Source organism: Dermacentor silvarum, chromosome 1, assembly GCF_013339745.2.
Source record: "Dermacentor silvarum isolate Dsil-2018 chromosome 1, BIME_Dsil_1.4, whole genome shotgun sequence".
Classification (NCBI taxonomy): domain Eukaryota; kingdom Metazoa; phylum Arthropoda; class Arachnida; order Ixodida; family Ixodidae; genus Dermacentor; species Dermacentor silvarum.
In genome coordinates, this window is record NC_051154.1 from 78,680,894 (window position 1) to 78,695,223 (window position 14,330).

The 14,330-nt window shown below is 45.5% G+C and overlaps 1 protein-coding gene across 2 annotated transcripts in view; it reads right to left on the reverse strand.

Annotated features, from left to right (window-relative positions):
• LOC119431189 (zinc finger protein 236-like) overlaps nucleotides 1–14,330 on the reverse strand; it is a 121,962-nt gene that overhangs the window by 90,112 nt on the left and 17,520 nt on the right. For both annotated transcript variants that reach the window (XM_037698663.2, XM_049670223.1), the window contains exon 4: nucleotides 10,665–10,868. In XM_037698663.2, the coding sequence (XP_037554591.1) occupies nucleotides 10,665–10,868 (204 nt within the window). The remainder of the gene's footprint in view (nucleotides 1–10,664; nucleotides 10,869–14,330) is intronic.

Consider the following 14,330-nt stretch of genomic DNA (forward strand, 5'->3'; position numbering starts at 1 on the left):
CAAAATGTGTTAGCTATATAAAAGGTTATAATCACTTCATTCACGCTCCCTTCATTGAAATTGAAAGACATTTATCAGATATTAAAGCTAAAAAAGCTAAACTTAGTGACTTTAATGATGCTGTTAAAACATTCCAAATTTCCGTGGGTTATCAGGCTCGTAAGCTAACTGATATCGAAGATAAAAGCAGACGTTCGAACCTTATAATTTATGGGCTTCCTGACGGGTCAAGTGAAACAGAGTAGGACCTCATGCATAAGGTAATCTCTGAGACATTTGAGGGAACGCTTGGGGTGAAGCGTTCCATCTGTTGGCTGCATTCACAAACTTGGAAAGGAGGCTTCTAAGAGACCCTGTCATCATATTATTTCAAGATTTCAATGAAAAAGTATCCATTTTTAAGAATGTTGGCAAACTTAAGGGAACAATATTTTTGTAACAGAATGACTATTCGTGTGAAATTTTGAGAAAAAGGAACCTGCTTTAGGAGAGTGCTAAATTGGACACCGCAAGGCAAGAAAGGGCCACTGATCCATGATAAATTACGGATCAATGGCAATTTGTTTTTCTGGGACGACACAAAGAATGAGCGTAAGAGCGTTTCGAATGGTCATGCAATGTCACTGTCTTCGTGAAATTCTTCCCTTAGTAATATCAGGATTATAAATAGGAACGCACGTAGATTTACTATTAAAACAGAACAGCTTGAGGCAGTCCTTCTCTCTCACAATCCACACGTTACCGTAATCACCAAGACTTGACTGCACAAAGATATTTGCAATGACGTCTTGATTCCGCCTTCACATGAAATATATCGCCATGACTGACCATCTAGAGGTGGTGGATTCGCTGTAGTTGTTAAATCTAGTATTGAGTGTATTGTGTTAGACTTAATTGCTGATGTTGAATGCTTATGCCTTAAGTTGAATCTCTCTGGTACTCTTTTTGTCCTTTGTGCTGTGTACGGACCCCCCAATTCATTTCCTGATGTCTTAATTGCCTTATGAAATCCCTTACTTCTACATAATCAACACAAAATTATACTTGTCGGTGACTTTAACCTTCCATCAATTAAATGGGACCACTTATCTTATAATCATGAATCTGCACGTAATGCAGATGTTATGTTTGATATTATCCTTGATAACAACCTTGTGCAGATTGTTGAAGAACCCACGCATATTGCCAATAAACTCAAGTTCCGTGCTTGAGCTGGTGTTCGTAGATCAGTCTATTGGTGGTTACAATGTTTCTGTGCAACCCAGTTTTTCTGATCACTTTTTGGTTTTGGTTTCATTTTCACTTCATACTGGTCACGTAAAGAATTTGACTGCGTTTATATCTGTAAAAAATCACATGCGTCCTGATGACGATGCTATCTTGAATCATCTCGAAACAGAGTTCACTGCATTTTCAGAGGACGATCCTTCACTGCTTTGGGTGAAGTTTTAAAAAATCTGCATATACTGCCTCGATCATTTTGTACCCTCTAAAATTAAAAAAACAGACACATATTCCCCTTGGATAAATAGACATATTATTCATCTGAAATGCAGGGCTAAACGTTTGAGAAACCAGCAGTCTTCATCACATGCATTGCATGAAATTCAAACAGCAGTCTCTGAGGCTGTTCAAAAAGCCAAAAACTTTTACTTCAACACTACTTTGCAAAATTTTAGATTTAGGTGTACATTAAAGAACCCCAGGTAGTCAAAATTTTCCGTAGTACCCCGGCGTGCCTCATAATGAGATCGAGGTTTTGGCACGTAAAACCCCCTGATTAATTACTTTCCCAAATTTTATTAAAGAAGATCCTGAGAAGTACTAGAATTACATTATGGAGCACAAGCAGCTAGTACATAAGATTTCACATAACAATGAAATACTGGATGATCTGCAGGTTGTTCATCATTTTAATGTTCAATTTCATTTGTGTTTTCTGTTGCATCTAAGAATGACTCCGCTGGTCTCTCGTCAATTCCTTTTGATGCTAATCTTGTGTCTTATGAAGGTGTATTGAACATGCTGTTGAAACTAAATGCAAAGTCATAACCTGGACCGGACAGTATACCAAACACCTTTCTTCACTGCTATGCTGAACCACTAGAAGTTTCTCGTAATTATATTTCAATCTTTAAAAACCTCTCACATTCCACATGACTGGAAATTAGCATGTGCAGGGGTGGGACTGCCCAAAGTCGTTTTGGAGCAATTTTTGGAGCAAGCAAAATTGGGTTTTGGATCAGTTTGGCGCAGACAAAATTGCATTTTGGAGCAGCTTGGAGCAGGCCAACCTGAATTTTGGTGGAATAGTGGAATATAGCAGCGCACTTCGAAACCACGATGAAACAGAGAATAAACCAACACAAAACGCCTACTAGAAGCACACTTTGTAGCTATAGCACACCAGAATATGGAAGAGTGGGTCGAGCAGAGGCACAGCGCATGTTTTGCTGTAAAGCCGAAAACATCAGTGGAACTACAATCGAATTCATGCACCGACGCTCATGATGATAGCGGAAAATGTTCTCAAATTAGGCGTCCAATCGATCCGCTAACATAATTTCTGGGTCACAACATGTCACCGCAAACCTTAGATAGCAGCAATCAACCCTGGGCTGGTATAACGTAAAATTATTCTAATCTGTCCTTTATTGTGATAGCAATCATGGACACTCCAGGCGCATCCTCTGCCCTCGTTGTCACCGTCATGTTCCATATGAAGTGCAGGGGCAATAACATCGTCAGCGCGCGCCGTATGCTGTATGTGCGAGTGAAATCGTATGAGTGAGCCGACGATGGCAGCTCAATCTCACACGCGCAAGGAAGGAAAGCGGGGAGGAAGCGCACAGTCTTCGATCGCAAAAAGGCACCGCGTGGGGAATAAAGGGAGGGAGGGGGGCTGCTGCGTATGGTGCTGCAGCGCGGGCCCTATCTTGAAAGCAGGTCTGCGATGGGGATAGAGTGCGAGTGCTCATAGCTTCGTGAACACTGTGTTTTTGCCTCTTATTTCGTGTTGAAGCGAGAGGCAGCACAACGGTCAATTCGTTCGCTGCTGCTGCCACGCTTCCCGACTCCAGCATTTAGACATCGAGTTTCCGAGGTCATTTGAGTGAGATGTGTTCACGTTTGCTTGTGTGCGCGTGACACCATGCTCGTTAATTTAGTAGGGATGGGCGAATATTCGGAATTGTCGAATATTCAATCTAATTATTCTACATTTCTTATTCCCTTCGATTAGAATGCAGTTATTCAATCATTTGGAATTATTCGGCACTCCCGAAAAGGCAGCCAGAAGTCACGGATGGCCGGTACAAAAACAGATCTCAGAGGCTATGCTTTACGTCATGGCTGCCATACATCAATCATAAACCTCGAAGGCTATGCGTTTTTGCATTAAAGAGCCGGAAATGTGCGATGCAAAAGAGCAGAAACGGCGCTAGCTTACAACTGAAACGAAGCGGTGGAGTCCGCATCGCCATAGTCATCAGCGGAAATCGTAGGTGAATGACAGCAACGACTGAACACTTCGTGCCTATTTGTGCCTTTATTGCGCTTACCGCCGCGCATAACAACGCGTTGGCCGCGGGATTTGATAGTCGCCATCTATGATCGCGTCGATAGTGGCCGCGGTTTCTTCCAAAGCGGTTGCGGCAAAAAGTAGTTTCGTTTTGACTCAATACGCACGTCGGCCGCGTGTCTAAAAAGCTGCGTAGTTGCCATCCATGATCGCATAGATAGCGACTGCGATTTCGTCTGCAATTGTTGCAGCGAACAGTAGTTTCATTCTGACTCGGTGCGTGCGTCGGCCGCATGCGCAATCGCGTCGATAGCGGCCGCGGTTGAGACAAACAGTTGTTTCGGTTTGACTTGGTGCAAAGCTGTCGAGGATGAAGAGCACCGGCAAAATCATGATGGACGTGCGATCTGTTGGCAATCAGCTTACTGGCAAAAAAGTAATCGGGATGTGCGCATGGTAGTGCAAAGCGTGTCGCAAATGAAGGCGCGCGCTGCGGCTGTGCTGCGAAGGAAATAGCGAGGCCTCGATCGCCGCAGCGAGAGCCAATCAGTCATGAGATGACGATAATTGCAGCTTCCGCACTGCTTTTGTGCAAAAAAGCAAAAGGACTTGCTCATCCATTCCACTAATAACATCGTGCTGACGTAGTAAGCATTTGCTTATTGTTTTCTGGATACCCTGATAATTCGGCATTCGGTTAATTTGGACATTTTTTTCGCTCCCGTGAAATTCAAATTAACTAGGTTTTACTACAATATGTAATATATACAGTAGAACCCCACTGTTACATTCTCGGGTGCTGCGTTTTCCCAGCGGTTACGTCGTTTTCGGCCGGTCCCGGCACAGCTCCCATAGAACCCAATGCATAGGTAACCCCGCTGTTGCGTCGCAACTGTGCGACTGTTCCCGCATCATACATTGCGAACTGCCACCCCGTGCTGGCCCGAGCGGCCATTTTGACTTTTAACGTCACTTGGCTTTGTGACGACGGCATTGGCCGCCCAAAGTGCCGGGGGCTAAAACCATGACGTATTTTCGGTCTCCGCCAGCAAAAGTATGGCCCTTGAGATCCGTATATTTGGTATCTAAAGATGGCGGCTACGCCGCGTTATGGCCCGAAAATTGGGTTTCGATCACAGATGTTCCGTATAAAGTCCAAGGGCGACAACACCGTCGCGGCGCGCTGTATGCTGTATGTGCAAATGAAAGCGTACGAGGTGAGCCGACGACCGCGTCTAAATCTCGCGCGCGCAAGGAAGAAAAGCAGGGAGGAAGCGCGCCTTATTCTGTTGCACTCGAGGCACCAGCGAGGGAGCGAGGGGGAGGGATAGCGGGCGCCGTTGTACTGCACTTTAGCATCAACTGCGTACTGCGCAGCGGCGCACTGGCGCGCGGGCTTTATCTTCAAAGCGATCTGCGTTGGGGCAGAGTCTAGCAAGTGTAGGTGCGTCGGGCGGCTCGTAGCATTGTGCGCGCTTCGTGTTCTCGGCGCTCAGTTTGCGTTGAAGCGATAGACAACAGCACGAAGGACACTTTGCTCGCTTCTGCAGCGGTGCTTCCACACGCCAGCGTTTGACAACGCGTGTCCGTGCTCATCGAGTGTGATGTGTTCATGTTTGCGTGTGGGCGCTGACACCATGCTTATTAATATAGTTAATAAGCAAATGTTTACTAGTTTACACGGACGATAAAACTACTATCCTTGCTTTGTAAGCTGTCTACTAATTTGCTATCGCAATCGATGCTTCGGCTTTTGGGCGAAACTACGACTTTTTTTCGCACGTAATAATTAAAATAATATTGTGTGCACTACTCCTATTTCTCAATTTTTCCTGTTTCTCGGCTCTTGTGTTTCCCGGCTCTTATGGTTTTTTTGTACGGTCCCGTGAAAAACGTATCAGCGGGGTTTTACTGTACTATTTGAACTACTCGATTTGAAATTATTAGACCAAATCACTATTCGCTTCGAACCTCAAATTCACTATTCGCCCATCCCTATTAAAAATTTAGTAAGCCAATGTTTACAAGTTTATACGGCCGATAAAACTACTATCGTTACTTCACATAGCTGTCTACGAATGTGCTATCGCAATCGATGCTTTGCCTTTCAGGCGAAACTGCGACTTTTTACTCCAAATCCGCCATTAGCCCTTTGCGATGTGTCAAAATGGCTCAGGCCTCACCCATATGGGCTTAAAGGGACACTAAAGAGAAACACGAAGTTCAGCTGGAATAAAAGAGGGACCTTCAGGAATGCATGCAGTTTTTGTTGGGTGCAAAAATATGAGTTATTAGCGAAGAAATTCGTAAACAAAGACCAAATATCTCTTCCTCAATTTCTCTCACCCCAGATTTGGCGCTGAAGCAGTGTCGTCACAGATTTCATTGCTCTCGGCGAATCAGCAGTGCCTCGGCTTGCGTAAACGGCCGAGGCACTGGATGCATCATGGCTGCATGCATGGTAGCTGCGTTTGCGTTCGCCGCGATGGATACCGTTGCTGCAGCTGAACCTTGCAACGAAGAGCTCGCCAGGGAAGCAGGACTGCATTTCAGCGATATTCAGTGAAACGGAGCGCGAAATGATCTTCCGTGCTTGAGCGGTAGGTGTTTCCGCGTGCGATGGCGGTGAGCCGCCGGCCGCGCCGGCGGAGAGCTTCGTTTTCGTCGACGGAAGGCGAAGCGTCCGGTCCGCCAGGCGACGATGTTCCCAACAGAACAAGCGTAGAAAGTTGCGCACGTACTCGGTATGGTTATTTCGTGGCTTTATTTAATGACATTCAGCACTCACCGAGCCGCCAGTTTGCTGCTGCAGGGGCACCGGAAGGGGGTTTGATGAAGGCCGCATTGAGGGAACAGCTGCTCGAGAAAGGACTGGCCTCTGGGGCACGCCAAGATACTTTCCGAGGGCAGGGTTATACACATAATCCGAGGGCGAGAAATGCAGAGAGCACACCATCGGTTTCTCTGGCTCTTTTGCCGTTTTATCATCGGCAGAGCACTGAGCCATCGCGAACGCCGGGGAGCCGGGGCTGACCGCGCGACACCACATGAAAGGACACAATCGAGTGAACACTGCCGCTGCCCCTGAGCAAGCGCCTTGGGCATTTATACAGCCCTCAACACTACACACACGAGGCATTTTCTGGCTGTTTCCCGCGAAGTCAACGTTTTTCGAGCCACGCAACACGCAACCAAACACCGTAGAGCGGAACAGGCGCGCGCGACGATGCATTGAGCAAAAACGAACTACGAAACTATCACGGCCGCATGTATCGCCATGCCATTTTTTCTTATTTATTTAATTTTGTGCTAAACTTGTACTTCCTCGCTTGAAACGGTTTAAAAAGTTGGAAAATGCTGTTTATGTACGTTTAGGGTGTATTTCATTTTGCGTTTTATTAACAGCGCTAAATCGCTCTCGACCAATCGCGACCGGCCTGCATTTGTAATCTCCGACGTCAGAACGTGTAGTGCGGGAAATTCGAAGGGGCGTCAGCACCTATCCTTCAGTTTTTCGCTACTTTCTCGCCTATTAAACATCTGTTTGCAGTAAGAATGGTATGGCTGTGATCGTGAAATGATAATCTACTATTTAAGCTCAACTTCCGGTTTCTCTTTAGTGTCCCTTTAAAAACATATTGGAATATTTGTATGGTATACTGGCCCTGTGGATAAAGACGCCTGCCCGCTGAACCCACAACAGCGCGCACCTCCCTATAATATCTCGCTCGCAGTGCTCTCAGCCTACTATTCATGGTTTTGCGCCTCAGCTATAGGGAGCGCCGCACCGCTCGGCCCAATCAACCATATTCTAGTACACTCTAAATACAGCCGCCCTGGCCGTTCCGACAGTAGTGAGAACAGCTGGGAGTGGCCGCACGCTTCAGCCACTTGCCGTAAGCGCCAAAAAGTCCAATGTTATAAGCGTGAAAATCACGAGAAACTGTGCGGGAGGCGCCGTCGCGTGGTCTGCAGAATGTGATCGGCTGCACTCTTTTTCGGAGAACGAATCCGCTCACTGTTCGCGGCCACTGCTGGAGCACACATGCCGAAGTCACTCTGGCGCAGCGTGGCACAATTTCGGTCAATTTTCCGTGTTTGGCGCAGGAATCTGCATTTGGGGGTATCAAAATGGCGCATTTGGCGCAGGAGTCCTACCCCTGCATGTGTATTTCACGTACTAAAAAAGGGAGATCTGTTCTCAGTTTAAAATTACCGCCCCAAATCTATAATTTCTTCTTGTTGTAAGGTTCTTAAACATATTGTGGCCACCAGCATAACAAGATCACTTTCACATATCACTTTCATCTGAGCCAAAGTTCATCAGCAGTTCATGAATTTCTTTGGCTGTCAAAGCATAAACAGACCTGCCACGCTGACTTACCATGGCTGCACAAGGTGACACACTGAGACATGTGCCTCATCTGCTGTCACATATTTAACCTACAAGTTCTTTGTGTTTAGCTGACCTCTCCATAGATGGCAGCGAGGGCCCACAATATATTTTTTGGACGAGGTGCTTTGGGAGAAGCAGGCAGCGGACTTCAAATGCAAAACGAGTATACTGAATAGCAGGGGCTGTGTGGAGGTGGGTCTCCTAATTATCTCACAACAGCCAGCGGTAAAGGTTAAAGGAATAATGATACATATTTCAGAAGTTGTAGAAAGCCGAGCACATGCTTTTTGCACCAAAAGCATGACACCCAGTAAGTACGAAGCTTGGCAAACGTAAAATATTTGAATTTGGTACTAAGATCGGTTTCAAAATGCCAGTCCTGGCATTTTGACACAATGATGTGCTACCTTCTGGGTACGAAAATTGAAACTGGTTTATAGAAACAAGTACAATAGTAAGGTGCTATAATGTTATCAAGTATTTTAGGGGCGAAGCTCCTTAGGGTGTGGGTCTGTCCCTCCTCTGTAGTAGTAGTAGTAGTAGTAGTAGTAGTAGTAGTAGTAGTAGTAGTAGTAGTAGTAGTAGTAGTAGTAGTAGTAGTCGTCGTCGTCGTCGTAGTAGGTAGTCACGTCTACTTTTATGAAAAAAAAAATTTCCAAAAGTTGTGTCCGTAGCGCGGGATTGAACCAGGGACCCCTCGCTTCTGAACGCGCGGTGCTAACCACTACGCCACGAAGCGCACATGGACACACACACCACGATGACAATAAATACCCAACATTAACGAAAGACTGCGTGTTTCTAACGCGTTTGTGCTAGCGCGTTACGGCCCGTGTAAGAAGCTGGTGTAAGACGCTGTGGCCTCTCCGCCTTACCCCTGTATTCATAAACGCTCCTCGACTTGAACTTGACTTGCCACCGCCTTGGGCAGCGCGTTCGAAACGCGTTGAAGGCGGTGGCAAGTCAAGTTCAAGTCGAGCAGCGTTTATGAATATGGGGGTTATACTCTCTCAGCAGTCATGTGATGGCGTCGGCAAACGCGGTGCACGTTCCGGCATGTGTAAACGGCTGCATAAGACGCTGTGGCCTCTCCCCCTTACTAGAGAGTACTGCACGTTTCTAACGCGTTTGTGCTAGCGTCCCCTTAAGCGGGAGATGGTGCAATTATAATGAAGGGCGCTGTTATAAAATAGGAACGACGTCACATATGGCGTGTGTCATTGGTGGAAGTCAATCGTTCGATTTAGTGCGGCGAGACTGGGCAAATTACACGGAAGATTCATGGTTTACCGATGATTCCCTCCGGAGCTTCGCCCACTCATCATCATTCACCCCGTGGATATGCGGTGTTTTTTTTTTTTTTTTTTAGAGTTTAGAGGGCTTGGATTTTTCATTTATAGAAAAAAAAAAGCCAAAAAATATTGTGTCGGTATTCCTTTAACAACCTTTCAGACGCTGTGTAAAAATTGTGTACACCAAAATAGTGCATCAACAGCAAAAGCACTGATGAAAGTAATGATATTTAAAAACTGTCACACATGTCTTGAAACACTCATGATTAGAATTGTGCTGCAATTTTGGATAACATGTGCAAAATGTTTCAGTAAAATGAGTGGGAAGGTAGATGGTTCAGTGTTCTTGCTCGGTGGCAGTATGTTGTATGTAGCGGGTTCACTTCTTCATTGTTTTTCACGTCATGCACCAGGCATAATTTTCAAGCAGCTGGATAAGTGTTTTTCAAGCTTTTCAATACACGAAATAGTTGATCTCCTCATATTTGATGTTCTTGTAGGGAGTATTTGCGTGCAGTCCACAGTCTGTAAACTTGAAAAACTCACCAAAGAATTTAAAATTCTTAACCTTTTCTGCAGCTGTACACTTTCTATGATTCTGAAGATGCAATAAATGTAGTGAAAGTAAGTTTTCAATCAACAGGATAAAGTGGCATCTGAAAGGGTTAACTGGCAGAATAAGAAAGACTTGACCTAGAATGGTTTTATTGCTTTAGTTCTTTACTTTGCTCAAATACATACCAATGGAAATACTAAACGGTTACTCTAAAAACCAAGCGAGATACATTAGGTCAAAACTATTGTCGACCAGGTGGTGAAAGGTAAATGTATGGTCCAAAACTGGTCTCTGGCACTTGCTATGGCAAGGTCAATGTGTGATTTTGAGATGTACCTTTATGGAGTTAAGAAATAAGAGATTGCTTAAAAAAAGGAACAAAAAATTTGCATTGGTGAGAATATGACCCCAACGTGCACTAAGAAAATAACGACGAAGCCTTCAGGTTCAGGTGCTCGACATTATACTGAATACCACTGTTGAGCAGGTACGATAAAGGTAAATTGAAAGACACAGACTAATATTTGGGTTTGTCTAGTTTTTGCAGATGTTTTTCTTAGGTCAACAATATTGTTGAGCTACCAGTTAAAGGGTTAACGGGAGTACATTATTGCTATAAATTTCTAGGTCAGGTTTTGTAATTCTAAATCAATGTTATATTATAGTTTCAAGTGTTATGTAGAAATAAATTTTTTTTATTAAGCAGTACAGAGGTGCACTTACGCACCACTTTGTCGGTTAGCATACAGGGGTAAGCACGTTTGAGAGTACTTGCACTCACACACACACACACAAATATATGCGGCAAGATACCGACCTACCGATTCAACTGCAGACGGTAGTGGCCACATTAAACCTGAAAGGGTAGGAAAGGAAAGCTTCGCTTTAAAAACAACATACCTTGCCAACAGGAGGCCCAATGTCATCTACTTTCTGGACTGCAAGTGGCAATTTTTTAGCAGTGTCAGCTTCAGGCAGTGTAATCAGTGGCATGCCTGCAGGCACGTTTGTGCTCAACTCCATTAGAGGTGCTGTGCCACTGCTTTCCAGGCTAGCCATTTCTTGTGGTTGGAGCACTACCAGTTGCTCTGTGTCATCATTGCCCTAAGAAAAAAAAAAAAAAAAAAAAAAACAAGCTTTGGTTATTGTTTAAAGAAAGGGAAATTTGTGCATCAAGCTAAGCCAGTTGTCTTAGAGCCAGTAATCATGAAAAAAAAACCTGCATCCCATCCCACTTACTTTCCCACAAACTAACATTACAAACAAGAGATTACAATTATCTCATCTTCAAATGGCCATCTTTTCTGACATGCCTTAAACAACTTTATTGGTAGAAACAAAAAATATATATATTTCTGCTTGATACAGTCAGAAGGCCGTGCTTTTCATGCCACTATAAGCAGTAACACCTAATTAATAAAAAGAATTTAATATCCGACAATGAAATTAAATAGTGCTGGCTGACTTTCCTTTCCTATGCTTGCATCAAGCTGTTCACAAAAAACGGTAATCATATTGTTTCGCAACTACGCATCATGTGCTTCAGAAATGCAGCTATTTCTTCCTACACTGACTTAATTAAAATTTAGCTTATTAAAAAATTCAATTTAAGACACCTAATATACAGACATACTGAAAAGGTCTCTACCCAACTATATTCAATTATTGGAGCACAATATAATTTTAGCGTATTCTCGAAAAGCATCACTTTATATATGAAAATGTACCAATTTTTAATATATTCTCAAGTAAATTTTCATCCAAATACTTGTGCAACTACATCAGTGAAAACGTAACTTTTTGTCCAATAAACTCTGGGCTGTTACTTCATTCTCCACAAAAAAAAAAAAAAAAATACAAATGGACATTCACCACACCATGAAGCAAGCATTGAGGTACAGCTGCAGCAGAAAACTGTCGCAGGTTCGCCCGAAAGGCGAAGCATCAATTGCGATAGCAAATTAGTAGAGAGCTATTCGGAGTAGGGATAGTGGTTTTATCGGCTGCATAAACTTGGACACATTCGCTTACTAACTGAATTAACAATCGTGGTGTCAGCACGCACAAGCAAACATGAATAGATCACACTGAATGACCGCAGATGACTGCCAAAACGCTGGCAGCAAGTGCAGCCGCCGCAGCGGGCAAAGGCTCGCGCGGTCTATCGCTTCAACGGAAGTTGAGTGGCGAATGCACAGTGCATACAAAGGTCAAAGCAGTGTGGAGATAAGAGACGGTGCGGGCGACTGCCACTGCCGTGCAAAGTGCAGAGGAGTTGTGCAGAGTTGTTGGCAGAGGAGAAGCTGCCCCTCCCTCCCTCCCACGCTGCCTTCCCGCTGTCTTGCTTTCGCGTGGGAGATTGAGTGGCCAGTTCCCCTTGCGCCCGGTTGCAAGATAAGCATTTGGTGAAGCAGCACAGCGTCGCCCCGCCTCCCTCCCTCCCTCCCATACCCCCACGGCCTTTCGCATGACGGTCGCGTTTGCTTTCCGCCGTGCGTTCGCTCCCCGTGATTGCGCGCGTCCCCTGCGTGCTTTCACTCGCATGTATGATGTGCGGCGACGATTTTATCGCCCTTGGACTTTATACCGAACCTCACGGCGACGCCGACGGCAGAAATCCGGTCGAAGTGTCCATATAATTGCTATCGCAATAAAAGATCAGCACAAGTGACCGATCACCTGAGCTGATAAATTGCGGAATTCGATGCTATGTTCCCCAGCACACTTAAAACGAGATTGCCAGGCTCTTTGAAACATTAATCATCTGGCACTTTACAGTGGAATCTCGATGATACCATCACTGCTAATACGAATTTCCGGATGATACGAATTTTTCTGTGGTCCCAGCCGAGCCCCATTATTTGCAACGTGCTACAGAACGGTTGTTACGAATCGATTTTCGACCCGCGTCGGTTGATATGAATAAACGCCGCCCCACCGACGGCCGCGAAAGAGAACAGCGAGCAGTCACGCGCTTTCTCCTTTTCCCTTTTGGTGCGGAGGTGCGGACGCGGCGGCGGACAGCGCGGAGGCCGCGACTGGGCGCGAAGAGTTTGACACGGTGGCGCTTTTCTTGCTTTTGCACTTAGTGTGGTCTATCGCTTCAACGGAAACTGAGCAGCGTAAGCACAGCGCATACAAAGGTCAGAGCCGTGTGCAGATCGCTTTCAAGATACGGTGCGCGCGACAACCCCGACAGCCGGCACAGGTGCAAAGTACAAGAACGCATTTGTTGGCAGAGTAGAAGCCGCCCCCCCCCCCTCTCTTCTTCCCCCCTCCCCCACTCCTGCGCTGCCGTCCCGCTTTCCTCCTTTCGCGTGGGAGATTGCGTCGCCAGTTACCCTTGCACCCGGTTGCAAGATACGCATTTGGTGCCCCGCAGCACAGCGTCGCCCCCTCCCCCCCTCCCTCCCATAGCCCCCGGCCTTTCGCACGGCGATAGCATGGCCGGGCTCGACTGGTGCGCCCTGTACGTGACGGAAGCCGCGTTTGCTCTCCGCTGTGCGTTCGCTCTCCGTGCGTGAAGGCGCGCTTTCACTTGCACATACGGCGCGCGGCTATGATTTTTGTCGCCCGTGCACTCATGCTCCACGTCTCATGCTCCTCCTCCGCATCGCCCTCGTTGATCTCCTCTCCTGTCGTTGGGCGCACCTCGTTGAAAAGCGTGCTCGCTACCGCCCTGTCGGCGAGATTTTCCAGCGGAAGCCGCATTATAACAGGTATTTCGTCTCACGCGGCTGCACTGTAAGCGGTATGCGTATACATGGAGTTCTATGGGAGGGTAAACGAGAGTCGGAAAAGGCCGCGTTGTAGCCAGTTCAGCACTATAAACAGTTACGTTATAAGTAATCTATACTGTAAATGCTTTTTACATAAGTGTACCTGAGTGAGTTCACCTCTGACTCTTTAATTTAGCTAGTTTTAATTGTGTTTCGATGATACGAATTTCAGCTAATACGAATATTTTTCGTGACACCGTGAGATTCGTATCATTGAGATTCCACTGTAAATACCAGTGTGCACGGGAACAAGAACACCGCATACCACAATTTCCCTGCTCCGATCATCGGTCACTTGTGCTAATCTTTTTCCACTGCAGCTCTGTACATGTGCCCATCACTGTTCAGAAAAAATGCACATAATTTGGCCGGGGAGAGTTCTAGATTGAACTTGAGGCAAGCTCAGCTAGACCTTGCAAAGCAACTGCACACAGAAATGCTATTCACGCTCATGGCACTAGTCTAGCAGCCCCCGCACCTAAACTAAATTATTTGCCGAGACACAAAAAGCCTACCTGTAAAATTATTTTATTTTATTTACTTTATTAGTTCATGATATAGTAGCTTTCAGTCAAATAGGTGCCCAAATGTTTTAATGATAACAAATAAGGGTATGATATTGAGAAAGAAAATTTTATTTGAGGAGATTTTCAGTGGCTGAATCGCTATTTCTGCAACAAATTGTCACTGTTCACAGAGATGGCTGCATAGCTATAATCAGAAAAGCCGGCAACAATCACAGTAATGGCAGCACTCTAAATCCTCCAAGGTTCAAACAAGATAAAAT